Genomic DNA, 23,537 nt, shown 5'->3' on the forward strand with positions numbered 1-23,537 from the left:
TCGCTATGGTGACAGGGAAGCTGCGATTAGTGCCAGAAAGACTATCTAAAGTTGAACTGCGACTGTGAGGAGAGTAGGGTGGGAGGAGCTGAAGCCCCGTAAACAAATAGGCCCAGAATACAAGTCACTCATTCAGACACTGTCCAGCATATATTTTATTGACTATTAGAGTGGCCCGCTAAATGCAGGCCACTGGCAATGGACTGGGAAAAAGAAAACCATAACTAAGACCAGTTTAATATTCCGAAGTCTTAGGGTTTAATATATCCCGGCACGATTGTTGAGGGTAAGGGTGGGTGGAAAACTTTCCGAGGAAGAAGTGATATTTTGGATGGGAACTAAAGATGCGATGAAATTTCAACAGCTGGAAACTCAGATGCAGACGGGAGCAGCCTGCACAAAGACCCAGAAGCTGGAGAGCACCTGGCCAGTATGGAAGATGAAGCTGGAAATACACTTGGAAAAGTCCTTGAGTGCCCAGCTGATGAGTTTTTTTTTACTGAATTTCCAATGATCCCTGAGCAGGCTTTGTCAGAAATAGGAGAAATACTCATGGTCAATTAAAACACAGGAAAACAAGGGGGTGGTCCTTTGACTGCTTTGGGAGGCAAATTCAGGAACCCTCCGTGTACCTGGAGGAGTTAATATATGTCTGTCCCTCTGGATGTGGTAGCTTGCTGAGGAGCAGTGGCTCTTACCAATGGTCAGACTCCTCTCTAAATGATTGGTGAGAAGTGCCAGCTCTCAACGCCTGTCCTGACCCCAGGACATTTCTGAAAACACATGACCCGTGGTAAGTATTGTGGGGAGGACACTGGTTTACAGACGTGGAATTTTAAATTTGGGATGTCTTGCATGCACCGCCCCCCACCCCATGCAATGACAAGCACCAATGGGCAGCGAGGGGAGGGACCCCACACACTGGTCTGCTTTTCCATTTGTCCTTTGCTTTTCAATTTTGTCCCAGGGGAAGAAGACGTAATCTCTTCACTGGATTATAAAACCCAATCCCAATGGGCAGAGGCAACAGTTTAATGGAAAGGAAAGACCAGACTTCCGAGCCAGACGGACCTCGGATTAACTTCCAGCCTCACTTTTTGGCGTTTGGCTTTGGGCAAGCTACTCCACCTCCCTAAATCTCTATTTTCTCTTTGGCAAAATGTGGACTGCCTCACAGTTCATGTGCGAGGATTCAATGACAAACTGTCACATAGAAGAGATTTCAAATGTTAGTTTCTCTTTTGTTTTTCATGAATTCCAGGGGTTTTTTCCTTTTCTAAGAAAAGTAAGCTATAGCAGTAAATGTGAGTTCTGGAGCCAGACAATTGAAGTTTGAGTCCTAGCTCTGTCATATATTGACCCACCATGTGACCTTGGGCCAGTTATATTGTTTGTAGCATAGTTTCCTCGACTGTAAAATGGGAACTAGTTGTAAGGATTAAATAAATTAATATATGTAATAGTGCTTGAATCTGTCCCTGTGCACTCCATAAATCTTAGAAATTATTGTTATTATGATACAGTAGAATTTATGAGTTGGTAAACTGAAGCCGAGCCCAAGAAGCCAGAATGTCCCCTCCCCCCAACTCTGGGCATTCTGTATGTGACCGCGTGGAGGAGGGAGAGTGCTCAGAGATTTCAGAATAATTGCTTTGAAAGAGAAGGTTCTAGTACCCAGTTGGAAGGAAGGAGGACCAATTAAGGTAGGAAGAAGGGAGTGGAAAAAACAGAGGTCTGGGGCGGCTATGGGAAACTGATAGAAGCCAGAGCTTGCTCTACAGATGACTTTAAACACGTATGGTTTCTGCAGACAGAAAGAAGTGGAGGAGCCTATCTTCTTTGCAGTCACGTGCTTGGACTTGGCAACAGAGTCTGGATGAACGGCGGTTGGCTAGGGTGCAGCCCACGATTCAGCGAGGCTGGTGGAATCGGCGCGTGCTGGCGAGCGGGCGGTGGCGAACGGACTACAGCTCCCAGCACTCACCGCGGCGGGCGGGCCGCTGCACCTGCTCAGTGGGGCCGCCCTGGGCGCCTGGGTATTGATTATTCCATTGTGTGGGACGCCTCGCTTCCAGCCAGTGAAAGAGGCGGAGTGAGGGCGAGGAGGAGTAGCAGGAGGAGGAGGAGGTGGGCGAGGAGGAGGAGAAGGAGGAGGAGGAGGAGGCAGGGAGCGAGCGAGTGCCCTGGGTGAATCAATGGAAAGCCCCTCACGAAGCCGGGAAAACACTTCAGCCGCAGCCAAATAGCATTGATTATTTTCCTTCACTTCCCTCACCGCCGTGAATTTATTTATTTATTTTTTCCATCTCCGTCCCCGACGCCCCGGAGTGAGCGCTGGAGGGAGGGAGGAGGAGGGGGAAAAAAAGGAATCAACACATCGGAGAAGTCCCTTCCAAGAGCCGCCCCCTCCCCTCCCCGCCTCGCGCTGCTCAGCGGCCGCGGTTCGACTCCCGTCCCTGCTTCCAGCTGAGGTGTAAGTGCATCGATTTCCGATGCTGCTGGGTTTTGTTTTTTTTTTTTTCTCTCCCTCTCTTCTTCCTTTCCTTGCTCTTTGGAAGCTTGAGACGGAGGGGAGAGGAGGCGCGCCGACACTGCCGCTGGAGGGCATGCAGAGGGACGGGAAGGGGCTGGGGGAGGGGACACGGACGGACGGACGTACCGACAGGTCTGGAGCTTGTGGAGAAGGAGGGGCAGGGGTGGGGGAGGGAGAGGGCTTGCCAGGGGGATGGGGAAGAGAGGTGCAGGGGTGGAGGAGAGACGGGGAAAGGAAAGGCTTAGAGGCTGGACTGGGAGCCAGCCAGACGGACGGAGGGTAATGAGAGCCTAGACGGACAGCGCGGAGCTGTGTGGGGAGCAGGGATCCCGGAGGGAAGGGGAGGCCGGGTGAGTGCCAGGGCTCGGAGCTGTCAGCCCGGAGGGGCCTGGGTCTCGGCGGCCCCCCGCCGGCCACGGGATAGGGAGAAACCGCGGCTGGCGGGCAGGCTGATGGATGGGCTAGCGCGCTGTGAGTGGGGGTGGGTAGGAAGGGACATGAATACCCTTAATCTTCGATCTTCGTATGTGTGTTTTGGAAAGGTGCGAGGTGAGGGGAGGCCACTGCTCCATTCAAGGTGAAGTGTGCCTCTCCTGCCCCCTAAGTCTCCATTCGCTCTCTCTGCCCCTCTCTCTGAGTAGCCCTATCATTTTTGAGCACTTGACCTCGAGTGCTTGTAGCCCAGCTGATCCCTACCCATGTGTCCCTGCCTCTTGATTTTGCCATTCTTCACCCCATTCATTCTCCCCACCCATTTCTGTCTGGGTCGGTATGTCAGTCTCTGCATGTGCTTTTTCCCATCCAAGTGATCCTCTCTTCCTGTGCATCCCTGTCACTATATGTCATGCCTTGGCTGCCTGACTCTTCTTCCCGTCTAGGACTACATGCCCTCTCCTTCAGGGTCTCCATGGATTTCTCTGGCCTTTTCAGGCTACTTTGGAGTCTGCTTATCAGTCATGACTGTGGTGATCTCTGGTCAGGGGTCTGGGAGAGTCAAGGGACGTGGAGCAGACATGTCTCCCCCAAGGACTCTGGCGTCCTTTCAGCATGGCCAGGACAGCCTCAACTTCCACCTTTGCTGGGAAGCTTTGGAACTTGCCAGCATTGTTGACTGTCCTCTTTGCCATGTGCTTCTCTTCCCCACCAGGACCTCACCTCTGGTCTCCTGTCATCTGCCTCTCCCAGAGGTCCCCAGAGCTCCCCACCACAGACCTCTAGCTGACTTGATTTTTCTCTCTGCCCTCACTTTACCATTGTTTATTTTTTCATTTCTCCATTTTGTTTCACCCCTTTTTTCCATCCCTGGCTCTCATGATCTCCCTTGCCTGTTCTCCACCTTTGTTCCCATGATGTGTGGTCTTTCTACCTTTTCTCTTAGGTTACCCTAAGTTCCTTTTATCTCCTCCTTTCACCCAGCATTTTCATTCCAGCTGCAGAAGCTACCAGAGAGCAAGGGTCTGGGAGAGGTTGGGAGTATGGTTTCTGAAGGCACATAAACAGGCCAAGAAATCAATTTAATGGGTTTCCAGGGGCGTATAACCCCTTCATCAGTCAGGGCCATTATGTTAACTGTCAACTGTGATTTTGGAAGGGGGCATTCTCTAGGACTCTGAGCTCCACCCTGTTTGGTCATCCCTTATCCTTCAGTTTATTCTGGTGGCTTCTTCACCTTCCAGTTCTTCATCCTGCAGTCCTAGTATTATCATATTTGGGTTCAGCATGGTTTCTTTGGGAGTCAGTTTTCATTAGCGTGACAAAAGCTATCTTATGCAGGGGGCTAGATTTATTCAACCTAAAGAACTGGAAAGGTAGATAAAGAGTCTGGAAAGTTTACCTCGTTTTAAGCCCATCACTGTTTTTCCAGATATCCTGAGCTTGCAAGGGTAGAAGGAGGAGGTAGATATGGACAGAAGATGGAAGATTTCAGTGATGAATAGATTTACAGAAAGGAAGGAGAGGCTGGCTGCAATAGATGCGTGGGGTAGAGAAATGCATGCCATGAGGACCAGGCAAAGAAAAGGAAGAAATCCTTGCGGAATGAGGGGAGGAACCAAGGGGTGATTAATGAAAAACCAGGAGAATGAAATTTTTAAAATAATTTAATAGTGATACAGAAGGAAAGAGGGAGAGAAATAATAGAATATTCCTGAAGAGGAGGTCAACAGAAAAAGCACTATGAAATGAATACAATGGTAAAGTGGGGGAAGGGAGGAACTGGAGAATGTGGTACAAAGAAGGTAAACGGAAGGCGAACAAGGAGTGCTGGAGCTGATCAGAGCTGTACAGAGGGGGAAAGAGGAGAGGGTGAGGTATCAAAGGAGACAAATGCCTCTGGTGTGAGGAGGACACAGCGTGGTGACAGCACTGCAGGAGGGGTGATTTGGAAAGAAGGCAGAGCAGAAATACCACTGGGTGAAGCCCCAAAAGAGAGATGCCAAAGGTGAGGGAGAGGGAGCGTGCAGAGCTAGCTGGTAAAGCAAAAGGGAGAGAGAGCCTCACGAGCATTCACTCCTTTGGCCAAATCACTCAGTATCCCACCAAAGGCCTTTGCATTTCATTCCCAAGCCAGGGGAACACAAGCAAAGAGATGAAGTAGTAGAATTCCTATTTACTTTAGCTGACAGGAACTTGAATCTTTCTAGCCCCTTGAGAACCAAAGACCTCAAGCCTCTGATGTCATAAATTGTTAGCGTTGCCTTGGCAACCTGACAGGGCTCCTCCCTCCATGATGTCAGAGCAGCTGGTGTTACCTTGAAACCCACAGAGGAACAACTTGCTGCTTTGCTGGGGAGTTGTACATTAACTGGGCTGGGGCCTGAGTCAAATCTGTAGGATTTCTGGGTCTGGTAGCTCGAATCGCCCTCCTGGAGCTGTTCCAAGCTCAGAATCAGGTCTTGTCTGTGAGTGCCTGAGGTTTGCTAGGGTCTGAGGGAGCCAGGGGAAGGAACCTGGGGAGACAGGGGCGTGGGGAATGGGATGGTTGGAGCAAAAGGCAGGCAAAGAAAACTGAAAATGGCAGTTACCAAATGTGAAGGAAAGGCTTTGTGAGACATACCAAAAAATGTAAAATGCACCGCTTTGGGTTTAGAAATGGAGACTGAAGCTGGAAGTAGAGAAGAGGGATCAGAGCTGTGTGAGGTATAAACTGAATAGAGAAAAGGGAAGGGTTCTGAATTGCCAGGGGGCATGGTGGAATTTGACTGTAGGGAAAGAGAAAAAAAATGGGACTCTTGAGTCAGATGGACAAAACTGTAGGTGAGAGACCCCGGGATAGTCCTGATGGCTGTAGGAGCAGGAGCTGCATCCGGCTAGTTTCTGTTTTCCAGCCCCTCGGGTGCTGTCTGTTGGTCAAATGTTGACTTGATAGGAGAGGCTAAGGGAAAGAGTCGCTCGTCTTCCTCTCACCCCACCCTTCAGGCCTATGTCTGTGTAATGAGTAAGCTGGGAAATCAGAGAATGGAGGAAGGGGCTGGAGGAGAGTGAACTGAGCAACAGCGAGACCTGAGAGGGCAGGCTGGGTTAGGGGCACACTCAGAGGCAGCCAGCCAGGGTGGACTCTGAAGGCTGATCTGGGGAGTCATCGTAGAGTTGAAGGGAGAAAAACATGAATGAACAGTCTGAGGAGGCCAAGAGGAAGATGCAGAGGAGGGTAGAGAAAGAAGGTAGTTTCCAGAAAAGGTTGAGAATTATTTCCAAAGACAGAGTCAGCAAGCAGATTTATATTCGAAGTAGCCTCCCCACCCTACCCCACCCCCAATCATGAAACCACAGTCGAATCGGTCATGCCCATGTTTATACATTGATCACAAATAAAGAGTTCATAAATCACCACCAGGCCCATCCTAAACACCCTGTTCTAATTCAGGCAATTACAAGGAAGTCATTGTTGGCTTGGGCCGTAAGGCAGAAAGAAGCACAGACCTGGATGTAAGGAGCCCTGTGAGGTATGGGTTTGACCCTGACTGCCCGCTGTCGAATGGGTTCAGAGGTATCTAGAAGAAGAACGGAGGCAAGAAAGGCAGAGCTCACCGTGGCTGTGAGTGAAATCTTCACACCAAGGGGCAGTATAAATACACAGAAGCCCCAGAGAAGAGAGATGTAACCAGTCAGAAATTATATCCTGTCCTGTTCCTCTGGTGACCAGTGAAAAAGACCCTGAATGAGTTGAGAAGAGCAGGAAGGAGTGAGTGAGCTGGGAGCCCTAGGGGCTATGATAAGAAAGGCCAGCGCAGCTGGACAAGGGGCTGGTGGGCAGGGGCCTGAAGGGAGGACAGTGGCAGCTGGATGCACTGTCAGCGGCCGCCATGGACTTAGGCAACTCATATTTTGCAGCAGGCGACAGGCTGTCGACACGGCGGTCCTTTACCTCACCGTTAGAAACTCATTTCATTGATTTTTCCATCTTTCTTCTCTGGCTTCTCAGTCATCCCACCACTCACTTTCCCAGAGCCCCGTGCCTCTCCAGGGAAAGTCCCAGGGGACACCTGCCCACCCCTCCCCCACCCCAGGCTGGTGAGACGGGGGTAAAAGATTTAGAGGTGCCTTCCAGCACTCAGATAATCCCCTTGGCTCTTAGTGTCCCCCTCATGTAGGAAGGAGTCCAGGAACTCTGTATCGTTGTTTAGGGTACTCAGTTAAGGGTGACGGGGCAGAAGTTCACCTGCTTTCCTATCACCAAGCCGCACCACTGGCATGTTAACTGCATACACCTGGAAGAAGATATCTTTTCCTGATTCCTCCTGAGACAGCGCAGCACCCATAAAAAAATTTTTTTTTCAGTCAAATGAGAGCACTGGAGCTCACCTCTAGTGTTTGGGCAGGAATATGGGATTACATTGAAGCTATGGTTCCAGCCTTGAAATCACACCGGGGCCACCCACTGAAACGGTGCTCATTCGCAGGACATAAGTAGCAGAGAGCTCTCCTTGGAGAGAAGAGAGTATAGGTATGCAGCATCTGGTCCTGTGTTAGCGTGTTGACATGCAGAGGCAGCGCGGCAGTGTGGGTGGGGGTCAGAAATTTTTACTTCATGTGTGGGCATTTCCCTAGTGCCTCCGGTCACAGCCAACTACCCTCAGCCCTTTGGGGCTGGGATTGGGCCGAAAGTCAAGAGTCAATTGCCAGTCATTTGGCTTCTCAGTGAAGGAGGGCAGAGGGTGGGACAGGAGCGTTAGACTGTTTCCCAGAGGAAACAATGGTGTAAATGCCATTTCCAGGCTCAAATTTTTCATTACTTATTTTGTTGGTGACCATCCCCCACCTCAGTTTCAAGTCCAAGGGCCTCTGGCTCTGTCCTTTTCCTCTGGTCTTGGGAAGTTGATTCTCTGGAGCCCAGTGTGTCTTGGGTCTCAGATATGAGTCCGGATTCTGCTGTGTCCCCTGACATTTCAGTTATCTTCCTTTCTATCCAGCCACTTCCACGTCTGTGTCACTCGCCTACTGAGGTCACGCCTCCTTCCTCCCGTCTCCAGCTTTTTCAGGCTATATGGTTTCTGAAATCTAGATGCGTTAGGGAAAGGGTGCATTTGAGGTTGGGAAGAGGGAAGAAAGGGAAGCCCTAGAAAAAGGTTCAGGGTGGATGGGGCATGGAGGAGTGGGAGAAGCCAGACAGGCAGAGGATGACGAGGAGCGGGAGTCTAAAGTAAAAACCATGTGATTTCCAGCCGGGAGAGAGGCAGAGAGAAGGCCACAATTTAAATGAAAAAGGGGGAGGGTGGTAGGCTGTGGGGATTGCGAACAAACTGGAAGAGAGGAACTTGGGAGCAGGAGCCCCTGCAGGGAAATGAAGGCCAGGAGGAGGAGGAGACGTGTTTGTGGGAGAGGCCTAACAGCAAAGGCAGGCAACGGTCTCAGCCGCCTTGTCAGTCCTGAGTTCAAGCTGTGCTGGCTTTGACCCTTGTGGGAGGAACTGAAGTGGCAAATTAACGACAATAATGAAGTCACTGCACCTTGTTTGTCTTTCCTGGTTTCCCTCTTGAGATTTGTCCTTTGGCCAGACCCGGCAACTTGGGGGAGGGGAGGGGCAGCCGCAGAGATGGGCGGGGGAGGGGCACAGTAGGAGAGGGGAAATGGAGATGTGGAGGACAGACAGACCTGCAGAAGGAAGAGGGACCGGGGTTGGAGGAGAGAGAAACACGGAAGATGCTGAAAGAGGAAGGAAGGGGAGAGAACAATGGGGAGCAGGAGAACCGGGGAAGAGGAAGTGGACTGGGGAAACTGCGAGCAGGAGGGACAGAACGTGGCCGGGGCTGAAAGCGCTGCAGCTGGTGGGGCCAGGGGGCGGGGCTTCATCTCCATCTCTAATGGCTGTGAAATGAGGTTAGCTCCATTAGAGGCGGTAAGAATGTAACGAGATCACACTCATTAGGGCTGGGCCATCCCAGTAATTACCACTACCCCAAACACGCCCGCACCAGCGCCAGCCAGGGCCTTTGAGCACAAACAGGCACGCGGCAGCAAACCAACACTGGGCACCCCAAGACACCCCGCCGCTGACCAGAAGCCCAGGGTCCATACCTGGGGCCTGAGAGTCAGCAACTTCCTAACAGAAGAGGTACTAAGGACAGGCTACCCCCAGGCCCTCAGCCACATGCACACTCAAAAAGCAATAAACATACACGTATACCCCAATTCAGGAAATAAGGCATGTGGTTGAATAATTACTGTTTTTATTTATTAATCACATACAAAGTGCCAATCTCAATAATGATCACCTCAGTGGACATAGCTCCATGAGGAACTTCCCATTCTATATTTGGGCTTTTTAAAAAAGATTTTATTTATTTTTAGAGAGAGGGAAAGAGAGGGAGAGAAACATTAATGTGCCAGAGACTCGATTGCCTCTTGCACATCCCCAACTGGGGACCTGGCCTGTAACCTAGGCATGTGCCCTCGTGGGGAATGGAACCAGCGACCTTTTGGTTAGTAGGCTGGTGCTCAATCCACTGAGCCACACCAGCCAGGGTGTGGCTTTAAGCCAAGAAATGGGCTTTAAGCAACCCACCTAAGGTCATTTTTAAGAAGCATCGCAAATGAACACACACATCATCAGTCAAATAATTCAACCTTTGATAATCTGTCTAACCCCAACCCCAAACACACACAGTGGCCACGGCCCCTGCATGGACTATGATGTGGGTGGTGCCCACTGGAGTTGTACAAAGCAGTGGGCTTGTTGGGCCCATCTTAAGAAACAGGGAGACAGCTCTCTAACACTTTCAGGCTCAAAGAGTAGCATGACAGTATACTTATGCATAAGGGCAGAGTGACACACTCAAAGTCTATTCAAAATGCATGCCAGCCAGAGTTTAGAAGCTAACAAATTAACCCAAGAGCAGAGGGCAGGCTACCTGAATCCACTCTTGACTCTACTTCTTTCCAAGTGTGAGACCTTAAAACATTTGCAATCCATCTGAGTCTGTGTCCATGTTTGTAAATGGGAGTGAATGGCTGTATCATTTCATCAGACTGCAGTGGAGGATTAGGTGATGTGATGCTTGCAGAGGGCTCAGCACAGTGCCTCACATGTTGCAGAGTTCCCTTGTGCCTACTTTAAGCATCTTGCAAGGTGTAAGACACACAGCCTCCTTGCTCCATCCCTCTCACTGGAATACACAACTTGTCCAATCTGATGCCAAGGGGGGGGTTTCAATATTTACATATGCAGATCAGGATCCAGCACCCTACCCCTGCAACCTCCCTACCTCATCCTCTCCCTACTTTCTCCCTCTGCTTTGCTTTAGCTCTGTACCCTTTATGTTACTCCTTTTCCTGCCATTCTCACTTTCTCTCTTTTGGACAAAATTTATCTTACAAAAATGTAAGCACTCCCCAAATATTTGGGGGAGGGAGGGAGAGGTTAAATGGAAGGAGAGGTAGAATTAAAATGGAGGGATAGGAGTACCTTCTTTTTTTAAAATATAGAAGGTAAGATTTAGAGACACAGAAACTTACAGTTTTAAATACAGGGAGAAGTCATACTAGTTTGGATCCAAGTATTAGCTGCTTCTGCACCCAGACAAAGTGTGAGCCTGGGCAAAGCTTTCAGTCCCTGCTCTGAGATAATGGGGCATCTCTAGCCCAGCATCAGGGGGCCAAATGAGAAATGAAGTCTGCTGCTGGGCAGACTAGATTTATATCCTGCCCACCTAAGGGTCTGCCCTCCAGTGATCCGGGCAGAGATGAAAGCATGAATGCTGGTCGAGAAGGGGCGAGGCAGAAGGAGAGTTGTCAGCCAACCTGCAAACACTGTACTCCGCTCTGGGAGGAGATAGCCAGGACGGAAGGAAAAGCCCTGATCCAATTCAACACTCTGTATGCACTTTCACAGGTTACTTAGTCTAGTCTTCACCACAGCCAGCAAGGTAGGTATCATTATTCCCATTTTCCAAGATAAGGAAAGTAAGATTCTCTCCATAAGTAACTTACTTAAGTTGCGAAGCTGGTCAGTGGGGGAGTCAGGATTGACTGAGTCAGCGCGAATCCAAAGCCCAGGCTCTTCCAGTGCCTTGAAATACATAGCTCATCTAGTTAGAGTGTGTTTGCTGTTTATACCAATGTGCCCCCCCCCCCACAGGGGGCACACACTCCACCTCTCCTGTTTCTCTTCCCCTCCATGGCTGCTTCCGCTTGAAAGCAACAAGGTTGAGTCAGAAAGGAGAGAGAGGCAAGGGCAAAGTGAGTGTGGGAGCAGTGCCTTAGGCAAGAATTTCAGAGAGGAAAGAGAAAAGGTCCTAAAAATTGGTTCTGAGTTATGGGAAAGAGGTTAGACTGAACAACTGGAAAAGTAAAGGCAAAAGTGTATGGAAGGCTCTGATGAGGGAATCATTGTACTCAAACTTTAAGCTAATGTGTTGGTGCCCTCCAGCAGGCTCTGCTGGGAAAGCCTTTGGCTTGTTGGATTTGGAAAAATGGAAGGAGAAGGGTTTGGGGTTTTGGGTTTTTGTTTTAAGGAAGGGAGTCCTGAGGAGAAAGCCAGTCTATCTGCCCCTGTCAGGTCTGTCTTCTCCTGAGTGATGTTCCCTCTGTAACCACTAGGGAGCAGTAGTGTTTCTTTTCCTCTCCCAGAGGTGATAGGGGTCTCTACCCACGGGGAGTCCTGGCCTTGAGGGGGCTCCAGAGGGCAGGCTCCTCCGTAGCTTTGCCTCTAGTTCTACCCTGCAACCTGAACCCACACCCTGGCCCCCTCTTCAGTGAGGGCCAGAGTCTCCCTCCCCAGACCTCATATTTTCCATCGTTCCTTTGTGTTTGCACCTTTGGCTTCTGTAATTTGCCGGTTCTGAAGCCTCCCCATAATCTCCCTGGCTGTGTAGTCTCAGAGCCCACCTTTTCAGCTGCCCCCAAGTTCACATCAAGTGTTTCTGTCTATCTCATAACATCTCCATCTCAGTAGCTTTCTGGGTTCCTACTGTCCATCTTGGAGCCTCCTGGCTCCCTGGCTTCTTCCTGTTCTGACTACTGTATCCACCCTGAACAGGGAGCACATATCAAGAAATAGGAGCTCTTGATCATCTACTTACGGGTGCCTTCGTATCCCCACTTCAGTGATTAGGCAACAGTTCTCTAGCTGAACTTTGAAAGTGGCCTCTTCCACCAGGTGGAAGCATTAGAGAGGGAGGGCAGGAACCTGTGAGGGCAGGTTCCTCACCCTGTGAGGGCAGGAAGCATTAGAGAGGGAGATGGGATGAAGGGACAGCAAGGGTGCTCTGGAGATGAGGGCCTTGTAGGGTAGGAGTTGGAGGGTTCATCCTGGGGGATAACTGCACCCTCAGAATTCCCCACTCTCCCTTGTCTCCAGGCCTTCCTCCTCCCATCCCCCTCGGTGGCAGCAGCCTTGTAATTTAAAGCTCTCTCTGTCGCCTCTAATGTGATCCTCTCGTTTTATTGACTCTCTCTGCCGTCTGTGGCGCCCCTTCACATCAATCTCTGTTCTAATCACACGGCCGCCGCTGCCTGCTGTCTCCCCTCACCCGCTCCTCATGGGCCCCCCAGGCCTTACCTCTACCCAGCTCTCCTTCAGACTGCCTGCCAACCTCCACCTTACACCTGGTCCACCCCCTCGTCCTTCCCTCCTCCAGAAGGAAGGATTCCAGAGGCAGGAATGCCAGGGCCTTTGAGGGGTTGCCCTCTCCCTTTCCACTGCTACGATGTGCCCCGAGGGAGAAAAGAGGCTCTTAAGGAAAGCCCAGAACTGAAAGAGGAATGGCACTAGACTGAGGGAGAACAGGACTCTAGGTGGGGGGTGACTTAAGCTAGTCGTCTGGTTCTGCATAATCCCCAGAAAGATATGTAAACTCAGTTCAAGGTAAAAAGGGCAAAGAAAGGGGCACGGACATTCAGAGAGGAAAGGAAGAAAAGACTAAGGAGGAGGGAAATGGAAGGAAGAAAACAAGTGAAAAAATAATTGCTGCTGTTAAAGGTTTGTAATAAATAGTGGGTGATGGGAGAAGCACTGAGAAGGAAGGGGGAGGAGTTGGGGGGGGGTGCACTGTGGCAGGAATACATTTGCAATTGAAATTCTTTCCTGAAGAGGAGGAGGGGCAGGTTGGGAGGTGGGGAAGAGATTTGCAAGTTTAAACAGCTTCTGACCTACCCCCGGTGTCCTGAGTCTCCTGCACAGGCTAGCGTAAAGCTAATACAGCTTCTTTGGTTTCTAGCTACGATCAACTGGGTTCCCCCCACCCCACCCCTCCTTACACCCCACCCCGCCCAATCTTAGGAGATTGCAGCTTTGGAGAGAGGGTTTGGGGCTTAGGTCTTCCTAGCCCTCCTCCGAAGTTTGATCTGCAGTTGTGAGTTGGGGGCCAGGGAGAGGGAGCTGATCGATGTGATACAGGCAAGATGGGCCAGGGGAGACAGTACCCACCCTACTCAGCCTTCAGTGAGGGGGCCCAGGAGAGGCCCTTCTTGCCCGGCCTTGGTTCTTCCCGTCAGGTGGGGCAGTGAATGGGCACTGGGCCCCGCTTTGAGGGTGGGAGACAGTGGGAATGTTAGATCCACACTCACTTATCATCCCCACTCTCCCCGCCAGACCCCTCACCTGCCAAATTCCATAGGAGGAATACCTTTCTCCCACAACTTCGGGGCTTTTTTCTGGTCATTTAGGATAGACTCCCCTCCATCTAATTCCTTTACTTTCTTTTTGGTTCTCCCACCCTTTTCATCCACCCCTTACCCAGGTGCTGATTTGCATTTTCATTAGCATGCTGATCCAGCCCCACGTGGAGCCCCTAAAGGGCTACTACTTCACGCCTGGCTAGCCTAGCCCCCGTATCCCCCTCCCAAGGACGGGGAGAGAATGGGGAACCGGGCCCGAAGGCTGGGTGGGGCCAGAGCAAGACCCATTCCAAATCCAGGCATCTGGAGGTGAGGGTGAGAGGTGGCCCAAGAAAGGAAGCAAACCAACACCTCATCCCTTCCTTAAAGCACTCTGGCCCGAGAGCTCAAGGTTAAGTCATTAGAGATCTGCTGATTCTAAGAACTAGAAAGGTTGTGGGCCACTTGGGATATCAGGAGAAGTATGCGGTGGTAAGGCAATGGGATATTGGTGAGGTTGAGGGGACGGGTGTCGAGATAAAAAGGTTGGCAGCGGCATGGTGAGGCTTGGTACTTCTTTCTAGTCAGCCAGAGGGAGCCCAGGAACCCTCATTTCTAGACCTTTGGAGGCCCATTTTGCGTGCGCTGTGTCTGAGGGAGAGTCCAGTTGGAGAGAGGAGACCAGGCCACTGCTTTGGATACAGCTCTGCCCCGCCAGTCCTTTTCTAGCTTCGCTACCCAGAGCTGAGTGAGCATCGGGAGCCTACTGCACCTGTTTCTTGGCTGCCTCACCCGTCAAATAAGGTTGTTGTGAGGTTAAATGAGGGGATGTAAAGCATTTAGCACAGTGCCAGGACCAACCTTAATAGCTGTTAGTAATATTGTTACTATTATTATCTTTTGTATCTTTGGGGAAGCTAATCACATAAAAACTGTTGTCTTTCAACTGGCCTGGGGGACTCCCACCAATTCCACACACTTGTGACCAGAGATGGGCCTGGCAGGTGTCTGTGAGCAGCGTGGTGCTACAGGCCAGTGGAAATTTCACTGTAGCCTCTCTGGAAAGAAGACCTTGACTAAGAAGGGAGATTACCTCTTCAGTGCTTAGAAAATCTGAGGGTCTTTTCCAGAGCCCATTCATTGAGTACACATGTATTGACTATGACGCAGGCATCTTTCTCAGTGCTAGCGATAAGGCAGTGAATAAAGCAGACAGTTCCTGCTCTCATGGAACTTCCCTTCTGGGAGGGAGCAATCAGTAAAGCAGGAACTATGAGGTGGAATAAAATCCCCAAGAAAGTAACCTCCTGGGGCTGTTTAGCTTTTGTAGAGAGGAAAGGCCTGTGGCTGTATTTGAGCAGGGACTTGAATGACTAGGAACCACCAGGCAGAGATCTGGGGAAGAGCATTCCAGGCAGAGGAAACAGCTTGGGCAAGGCTCTGAGGTAGACATGAACTTGGTGTGTTTGAGAAATGAGAAGGCCAGTGGGCTAGGGCCGGCCAGCCAGGCAGCAATGTGGAGAACAGAGAAGCAGGCGTCAGATCAGATAGGCCCTTTTACAAATACGGGGAAGGAATGTAGATTTTACTCATAGGGCAGTGAGAAATCATTAATAAGTTTTAAGCAGAATACAGTATGATTTACATTTTATTTATTTTTAAAGACAGGGCAAGGGAGGGAGAAAGGGAAAGAAACATTGATGTGCAAGAGATACATCAGTAAGGGACCTGCTTCACAACACATGTGCCTGACTGGGGATCTAAGTGACCTTTTGGTTCGCAGGCCAGCACTCAATCCACCGAGCCACACCAGCTAGGGCTGATTTACATTTTAAAATATGATTCTTTATGAAATTTGCTTTAAAACCATACAGGAAAGAGCGGGGATTGGGTGAGGATATATACAAGATTGGCCATGCGTTGGTGACTATTGAGTCTGGGTGATGAGTACAAAAGTATTCTTTATATATTTTTTAAAAGATTTTATTTATTTATTTTTAGAGGAAAGAGAGGGAGAAAAACGTCAATGTGTGGTTGCCTCTCATGGGCCCCCTACTGGGAGCCAACCCAGGGGCATGCCCTGACTGGGAATTGAACCAGTGACCCTTTGGTTTGCAGGTCAGCACTCGATCCACTGAGCCACTCCAGCCAGGGCTATGTTTGACATTTTTCATAACTGAGAATTAAAAGAAAGCTCATTCTGGTTGCTGGGTGGGAAGAAACTGGATTGGAGGGGCAGTGGTAGAAGTGGAGGCCAAGGGGGGCATTAGTTCAGAGGAGAGTTGAGAATGGCTGGGGCCAGGATGGTGCTGGTGTAGACAAAGATAAATGGGGGGAGGGGGAGTTTACATGTTTAAGAGGTTGCTGTCAAATTGCATATGGTGGGGCAAGAGAAAACTTAGGTTTTTAGCCTAAACAGCCAGATAAATGGTGGCACCAAATTCTGAGATAGGAAAGATGGGGAAGAACAAATCAGGGAAGCAATAAGGAGTTCTGATTTTAGGCATGTTAAGTTGGAAGGCCGTTAGTCACTAAGTGAAGCTTCAAGTTGGCAAATGGGGACCTGAGCCTGGTGCTCAGAGAAGAGAGTGGGACTAGAGTAGCGGGAGAGTTAACTGCCTATGTCTCCCCTGCTACCTCTGACAGCACTGTCCTCTCCGTGTTTCCCCTACAGGGTACTGGCTGTCACGCTGAAATGAACCCCCAGCACCCCTCCGTCTGCCATGGCCACCCTTAGCGCATCCTCTACTGCTGGCACCACCCCACCCCCTGGGCACAATGCTCAGTCTCTGCCTCCAGACACCTCCGCCCCCAGCACCCCGCCTAATCCTGTCACCAAAGATCCCCCTGCTGCCTCTTCGACTTCTGAGAGCATGAGGCCCTCAGAGCCAGGGGGACAGCCCCTGGAGTCGGGCTGTGGCCTTGTCCTACCAAAGGAGATTGGGGAGCCCCAAGAAGAGCCTGGCTGTGATGGCTTCCCACCAAAGGACCTGGGGGTGGAAGAGGACCAGGAGCAGGAGGAGGGAGAAGGAGGGCTCCCTCCTGTGGACCTAAGTAACCATTTATTCTTCACAGCTGACGGCGAGGCCTGCCTAGTGGCCAACTTGTCCCTGCCAGGTGGCAGTGAACTGCTGTTACCAAAGGGCTTCCCCCGGGGCCAGGCGGGCATCAAGGAGGAGCCCAGCCTACCCCACCTGCCCCCTGCACACCTCACTGCCCTTCACATCCAACATGGCTTTGACCCAATCCAAGGCTTTAGCTCTTCTGACCAAATTCTGTCCCATGATACCTCAGCACCATCTCTGGTTGCCTGTGAGGGAAGGGATGGAGCCTTCTGGAGCTACCAGCTGGCTCCAAACCCACCTGGAGATCCCAAAGATGGCCCCATCGGGAGCAGGCGGGGAGACCACAGGGCACTGTTCTGGCTCTGCTTCCTGTGCCGCCTGGGTTTTAGCCGGCTCCAGGCCTTTATGGGTCATACACAGTCTCATGGGGTGAAGTTAACCCCTGCTCAACACCAGGGCCTGCCGGGCAACCCAGCTGTGCTCCAGGAAGGGGATGAGGGCTGCATAGCCCTCCTAAGCTTTTTGGAACCAAAACCACCTGCTTGCCCACCTTCAGAAATACCCCTGGACAACAGCAGCACAGTGAACCTGGAGGCGATTGCAATCCAGACAGAGGAAGGCCCTCCTGAGGCAGAAACCCAGACCCTTGTACTGCCCACGGAAAAAGTCATGGCCCTCAGTCCTCCCTCCCCATCCACAACCCCAGCCATCTGGGACCCCAGCCCGACCCAAGCCAAAGAATTGCCAATGGCAGCAGGTGAGGCAGGGCCAGATTGGTTCCCTGAGGGCCAAGAAGAGGATGGAGGGCTCTGCCCCCCACTCAACCAAAGCTCACCCACCTCCAAGGAGGGGGGCACTCTCCCCACCCCAGTGGGCTCTCCCGAAGACCCCAGTGACCCACCCCAGCCATACCGCCTAGCTGATGACTATGCCCCAGCCCCTGCAGCCTTCCAGGGCCTCAGCCTGTCCAGCCACATGTCTCTGTTACACTCACGCAACTCCTGCAAGACACTCAAGTGTCCCAAGTGCAACTGGCACTACAAGTACCAGCAGACCCTGGATGTGCACATGCGGGAAAAACACCCTGAGAGCAACAGTCACTGCAGCTACTGCAGTGCTGGTGGGGCCCACCCCCGCCTCGCACGGGGAGAGAGTTATAACTGTGGCTACAAGCCCTACCGCTGCGACATCTGCAATTATTCCACCACCACCAAGGGCAACCTCAGCATCCACATGCAGTCTGACAAGCACCTGGCCAACTTGCAGGGCTTCCAGGCAGGGCCTGGTGGGCAGGGAAGCCCCCCAGAGGCATCGCTCCCACCCTCCGCAGGGGACAAGGAGCCCAAGACCAAATCATCCTGGCAGTGCAAGGTGTGCAGCTACGAGACCAATATCTCTCGAAACCTGCGCATCCACATGACTTCTGAGAAGCACATGCAGAATGTCCTCATGCTCCACCAGGGGCTGCCGCTGGGCCTGCCACCTGGGCTGGTGGGGCCAGGCCCTCCGCCCCCAGGAGGGGCTACCCCTGCCACCCCCCCTGAACTCTTCCAGTACTTTGGGCCACAGGCCCTAGGGCAGCCCCAGGCTCCCTTACCTGGCCCTGGGCTGAGACCAGACAAGCCCCTGGAAGCCCAGCTGCTTCTCAATGGTTTCCACCACCTTGGAGCGCCTGCCCGCAAGTTCCCCACACCTGGTAAGCTCCATGGGTTCTGCTTCTCTCCCCATTCCAGGGCCAAACTCCATTCCCTGCGCTCTTCCCAAGGTCCAGCCCCCCCACTTAGGTAACCCCAGTGCCCTCAGCACTGTCCTCATTTACCCACCACCCACATTCCCACAGACCAAACGAACCCTGCTCCACTCCTCAGGCCACTAACCCATCTCTGTCCCCCAGCCCCTGGCAGCCTCTCCCCGGACACCCACCTGCCTCAAAGTCAGCTTCTGGGCTCCTTGTCTGATGGCCTGCCCACCTCACCACCCCCAGATGACAGCCCATCACTGAAGGTGTTCCGCTGCCTTGTATGCCAGGCCTTCAGCACGGACAACCTGGAGCTGCTGCTCTACCACTGCAGCATGGGCCGCAGTCTGCCGGAGGCTGAATGGAAGGAGGTGGCCGGGGACACCCACCGCTGCAAGCTCTGCTGCTATAGCACCCAGCTCAAGGCCAACTTCCAGCTGCACCTCAAGACTGACAAACATGCTCAGAAGTACCAGCTGGCAGCCCACCTGAGGGAGGGGGGTGGGGCCATGGGCACCCCCTCCCCCATGCCCCTAGGAGATGGAACTCCCTATGGGTCTGTGCTCCCCCTGCACTTGCGCTGCAACATCTGTGACTTTGAGTCCAACAGTAAGGAGAAGATGCAGCTGCACATCCGGGGTGCAGCCCATGAGGAAAACAGCCAGGTCTATAAGGTGAGGGGCAGGAGGGCCTGGGGTTTGAAGGGCAGAGCAGACAGCCCTCAGGGAGAGGGAAGAGGAGATGGGGATGAATAGGTAGAATGGGAAAACCCAGGTGGCAGATTTGGAGGAAAAGGCACGTTTGCACCAAGGTAATACACTATTCAGAAAAAAAGATGCTGAGAAAAAGACCACAGATGATGGACTCAGATAAAGTGATTCCAGTACTTTATTCAACTTTTTTTGTATTTGGGACTGGAGGGTGGAATCCACCTCTGCTCAGTCCATCTTATCACCAGAAGACTGAGAACAGAACCAGATTCCATTCACAAACTAGGAAGAGATCCAGGATGGGTAGGAAGAAAGACGGGGGGGAGAAAAAGCTGTCATACTCAGATGGCCTTAGGAAAGAATAGAGGGTCTTGAAAGCTCCCTTGGGGAAGGCAAAGGAGTCCCCCAAGAGTTGGAGGCATCTGTTCCTGCTGGGCCTGAGCCCAAAAATGGAAAAACCTTTCCATTTTTGCAGTTTCTGCTGGAGATGGAAGGGGCAGCAGGAGGGGCAGAGCTGGGGCTGTTCCGCTGCTTGCTTTGTGCCTGGGAGACGCCCTCCCGCCTGGCAGTGCTGCAGCACCTGCGAGCGCCGGCCCACCGAGATGCCCAGGCCCAGCGGCGCCTGCAGCTGCTCCAGAGTGGCCCAGCAGCCGAGGAAGGGCTCTCAGCTCTTCAAAGCATCCTGAGCTTCAGCCATGGGCAGCTCCGGACTCCAGGTGAGAACCAGGAGACTGGAGGGGAAGGACTGGGCAGGGAAAGCAGTTGGCACAGGAGCCAGGGGGCTGATGAGAAAGTTATACAAGGAAGGAGACACCAGTCTGAGGCAGTCAGCAGCAGGGGGAAAGTTGCTATAAAGGGGTGACATCCGAAATTCAGGAACAGTGGGGTGGCCAAAGTGAAGGGGGGAATAAGAGGTTGTTGGAGGGAGGAGGCAGAGAAGGGCAGGAAATTTGCTGGGTGGACAAAAGAGAACAGGAAGAGAGATGAGGAGGAATCGCCCAGTGATTCCAAGTAGTGACCAGTGTCCTAGCAATGCTGGGTATGGGAGGTGGGCGGGAGCTGGTCAGGAAGGACAGAGACAGAAAGAAAAGTATGGTCCAGGACACATTGGAAACTGATGGGAGCTGTGGGCCTGCCTGAAGGCAGCACAGATGGGAAGCCCTTGACAAGCTCCCCAGTCTTTCCTGTCTCCTCAGAGGTCTTCACCCTGAAGTCTGAGCTCAGGGTCCTCCTTAAGCAGCTCAGGTTGTACCTGCAGAAACTGGGAAAGGCCCACCAGGTGCCATTGATCAAAGGGTCCAGGAGAAGGGCCTGGAAGGAGCTGTCAGAGGTGGGCACAGGTGTCTGGGCTTCACAGAGGCCAATGGTAGGTGAGGGTGAGGGCACAGGCAGCAGGAACCAGGAACAGAAAGCATTGACTGGTGCTAATTGAATTGCCAATATGCTGGCTGGAGTTAAGTGCCGGAGGGGCCCAGATCAATAGCTAACGATCCTGGCGAAAGGCTGAATGGAGTTAAGGAACTTTAACACTTTAATTAGGCCACCACCGAAAATAAATCCCTACACATCTGTCAATTCTTGCTTGAGTGGTAATCTCCTCTCCCGGTTAGACCGGCCTTCTCCTGCTCGCTGCAGCTGCTTCCATTCAGCCTCACCTTCCTTCTTCAGCACCCTCACTCCACATTTCTGGGCTCCTGGCCTCCAGGATCAGTCAACACAAGGAGCCGCCGAGTTTGGTCCTGTTTCTCTCACCTACCACTGGACTTGTTTCGTCTTTTTTTTTTTTAATGATACTTTGTTACTTTTTAAAAAAGATTTTATTTATTTATTTATTTTTAGAGAGAGGGGAAGGGAGGGAGAAAGAGAGGAAGAGAAACATCAATGTGTGGTTGCCTCTCACATACCCCCAACTTAGGACCTGCCTGCAATCCAGGCATGTGCCCTCCCTGGGAATCAAACTGGCGACCCTTTGAGTCATAGGCCAGTACTCAGTCCACTGAGCCACACCAGCTAGGGCTGTTTGCTCATCTCTAAGTGACAGGGGCTGGACTGCCAGAGATAGTATCTTTGGCCCTACCAATTCTAACGCTAATTTTTCCCTTTGTTCTCTGTATTTCTTTTTGTCTTCCCCTGCCTGTTGATCATCCATCCGTTTTCTTTCTCACTGACTGGCTGCTTGCACCGCTTTCTCTGCCCTGTCTTCTCCCGTTCCTAACGCTTCATCCTTGTTAAGCTGACCCTCTCCTCACTCCACCCAGGGAAGGTTCCTGTTGCCCCCTCCGCTGAGCCGCCCACCCCGGAGAGAGATGCCCAGAACAAGACAGAACAACTGGGTGAGTTGCTCATCTGGTTCATTTCCCTCCATCCCTTGCCCTCCACATCCCCAATCCTAATACATTCTGAGGTGCTCATGGGACACTGCAGTAATCCAGACACCCGGCAAGGCCTGTGATAAAGAAGCCAACATGATCCAAAAAAGGACACAGAGGGAAGGGAGAGCCATCGAAGCTGGGTGTCCTGTTCTCTGTGAGGACCCTAACCTGGCCATCCCACTCACCTGGGAACAGCCCTGCTGAGCCAGCCTCCCTCACTGTACTCGCTATAGCCCTGTACTTTCCTGCCCTTCCTCCCTTCTCCCAGAGCCAACCCCCTACCCTGGAAGCTCTGTGCTACAAATCAGGTCATCTTAAGAGCTGGGGCGGGGGTCTGTGAAAGGAAGAGGGACGTCTGTAGATTCTCTCAATCTCTCCTTTCATCTTCAGCTTCTGAAGAGGCAGAGAACAAGACTGGCCCCCCTGGAGACAGTGCCAGTCGGACCACGGTCAGAACTGGGGTAACTGGGAAGAGGTGGGGGAGGGTCTAGTTTTCCTGAGATCGGCTCATGTTCTAAAGGCTGAAACTCTAATCAGCAGGGCTTTAGAGATTTCAGACCAAACAAAGGTAGACCTAATTTTGTCATGCTTGTGACTTATTGCACTCAGAATACAACATTGAAGAAATTCCACGTAGGCCCAGTTATGGATGTCTAGCACCCACTGGGGGCAGAGCTGGCCCCCAAGGGTGGGGTGCAGAGGAAGATGACAGGAAGAGACTTTGAATGTAAACGTAAAGAGAGAAACTACTGAAGACAGGAAGGACTTGGAGGGAGGAGAGGAGGAAAGAAGTGAAGACATGAAGAAAGGCAAAAACAAAAAACTAGCTACCGCCCAGTTCTTTACTTGTTCTGAGCAGAAAGACAACAAGATATGGATGTTTCTGTCCCCCAGAAAGCCCCAAGCCTGGGTGGGAGGGTCCTGGCAACTCCTCCCTGAGGGTAGAGGCACCAACCCTGATGATTCACCCGGACAGCAACCTCTGCAAATCTCTAAGTCTCCAGGCCTCAGGCCTCTGCCTGACCTAGCCACGCCCCAGGAGTTTAACTCTGTGGTGTGAAAGTGTTGGTTTTGAGAGGATTCCCAGACTTCGGTCTTGAGGTGCCAGCCTGTGCCTCACAGTTCTCCAAACTGGACTGCAATGCGCAGTATTTTTTGTCTGTCTTCCTGCAAACTGCTGCAGTGATGGCTTATACGCTCAGCTTCCCACTTCCTAACTCCTGTTCCCGCAGCAGACCCACCCCAGGTGTCTGCTCCTAGGCCTAGGTGCATTGAGATGAGCATCCCCTTCCTGGCACGCAGGCCTGGACTGATGGCACAGGGGGCAGGAAAAGGAGTGAGCCAGGGAGACAAAGGAGGCTGGAGGTCAGGCAGTCAAGTGAGTAAGGCGGGAACAGTGTCCTCCAAGGCCCCACCCAGGCTCCCCAGTCCCACCCTCCAGAGGTGTGGGTGAGAATGCACTAACAGAGCCAGGTCAGAATTTTCTAAGCCACTGGGGGAGTTATGCTGGTTGCTTACATTAAGAAGGGAAGAAAAATAAAAGAAGGAAAGAAAAAGTGGGAACTGCTGAGCCTCTGAGGGAGAATGAGCTGGCTTCTGAACAGAAAGGTAGGGAGGGACCCCACCTGAGACACTTAGTTCAGGGACCTTGGAGAGGCACGGTGGGCCAGGATCAGGATGAGGGAGACTCAGCCCAGGACGTACCAGAGGGAAGGGGAGCCATGTCAGGGAGAAGATACAGGCAGTGTGAGGTGGACAAGGAAAGAAAATGAAATCCTGTGGAGCTGGATCCAGGGTCATACTGTTGCCTGGAGAACTGAGTAGGGTAGCAGGGCCAAGGAAAGACAGACAGGCCAGGATGGAGGGGAGAGGGCCAGACAAAGAATTAAGGCCAGGTGGTAGCCGAGGGCTTTGTCATAGTCCATGGGAAAGGAGGGAGGAGCCAGCTTTCAGGACTGTGGCTGGGCCCACAGTGGTGCCTTCCTCTTGGGCTCTCCATTATTGGTAATGGGGGATTATGCTGTGTCCAGAACCCCAAAGGTTGAGTGATGGTAGGTCCCGCGCATCCCTGACACCCGCTCCACC

General features: G+C 52.0%; 2 protein-coding genes across 2 annotated transcripts in view; one reads left to right on the forward strand and one right to left on the reverse strand.

Moving 5' to 3' along the window:
- The window catches only part of THTPA (thiamine triphosphatase), a 29,425-nt gene that overhangs the window by 3,503 nt on the left and 2,385 nt on the right, over window positions 1-23,537 (reverse strand). The gene's annotated exons all lie outside the window — the stretch shown is intronic.
- ZFHX2 (zinc finger homeobox 2) overlaps window positions 2,093-23,537 on the forward strand; it is a 29,424-nt gene continuing 7,979 nt past the window's right edge. Inside the window, exons 1-6 of the mRNA XM_037129305.2 lie at window positions 2,093-2,473; window positions 16,242-18,328; window positions 18,527-19,044; window positions 19,556-19,796; window positions 21,339-21,413; window positions 21,843-21,901. Coding sequence (XP_036985200.2) covers window positions 16,291-18,328; window positions 18,527-19,044; window positions 19,556-19,796; window positions 21,339-21,413; window positions 21,843-21,901 — 2,931 coding nt within the window. The 5' untranslated portion in view covers window positions 2,093-2,473; window positions 16,242-16,290. The remainder of the gene's footprint in view (window positions 2,474-16,241; window positions 18,329-18,526; window positions 19,045-19,555; window positions 19,797-21,338; window positions 21,414-21,842; window positions 21,902-23,537) is intronic.

Source organism: Artibeus jamaicensis, unplaced genomic scaffold (assembly GCF_021234435.1).
Source record: "Artibeus jamaicensis isolate MK-2021 breed Jamaican fruit bat unplaced genomic scaffold, CSHL_Jam_final contig_887, whole genome shotgun sequence".
NCBI classification, from domain to species: Eukaryota; Metazoa; Chordata; class Mammalia; order Chiroptera; family Phyllostomidae; genus Artibeus; species Artibeus jamaicensis.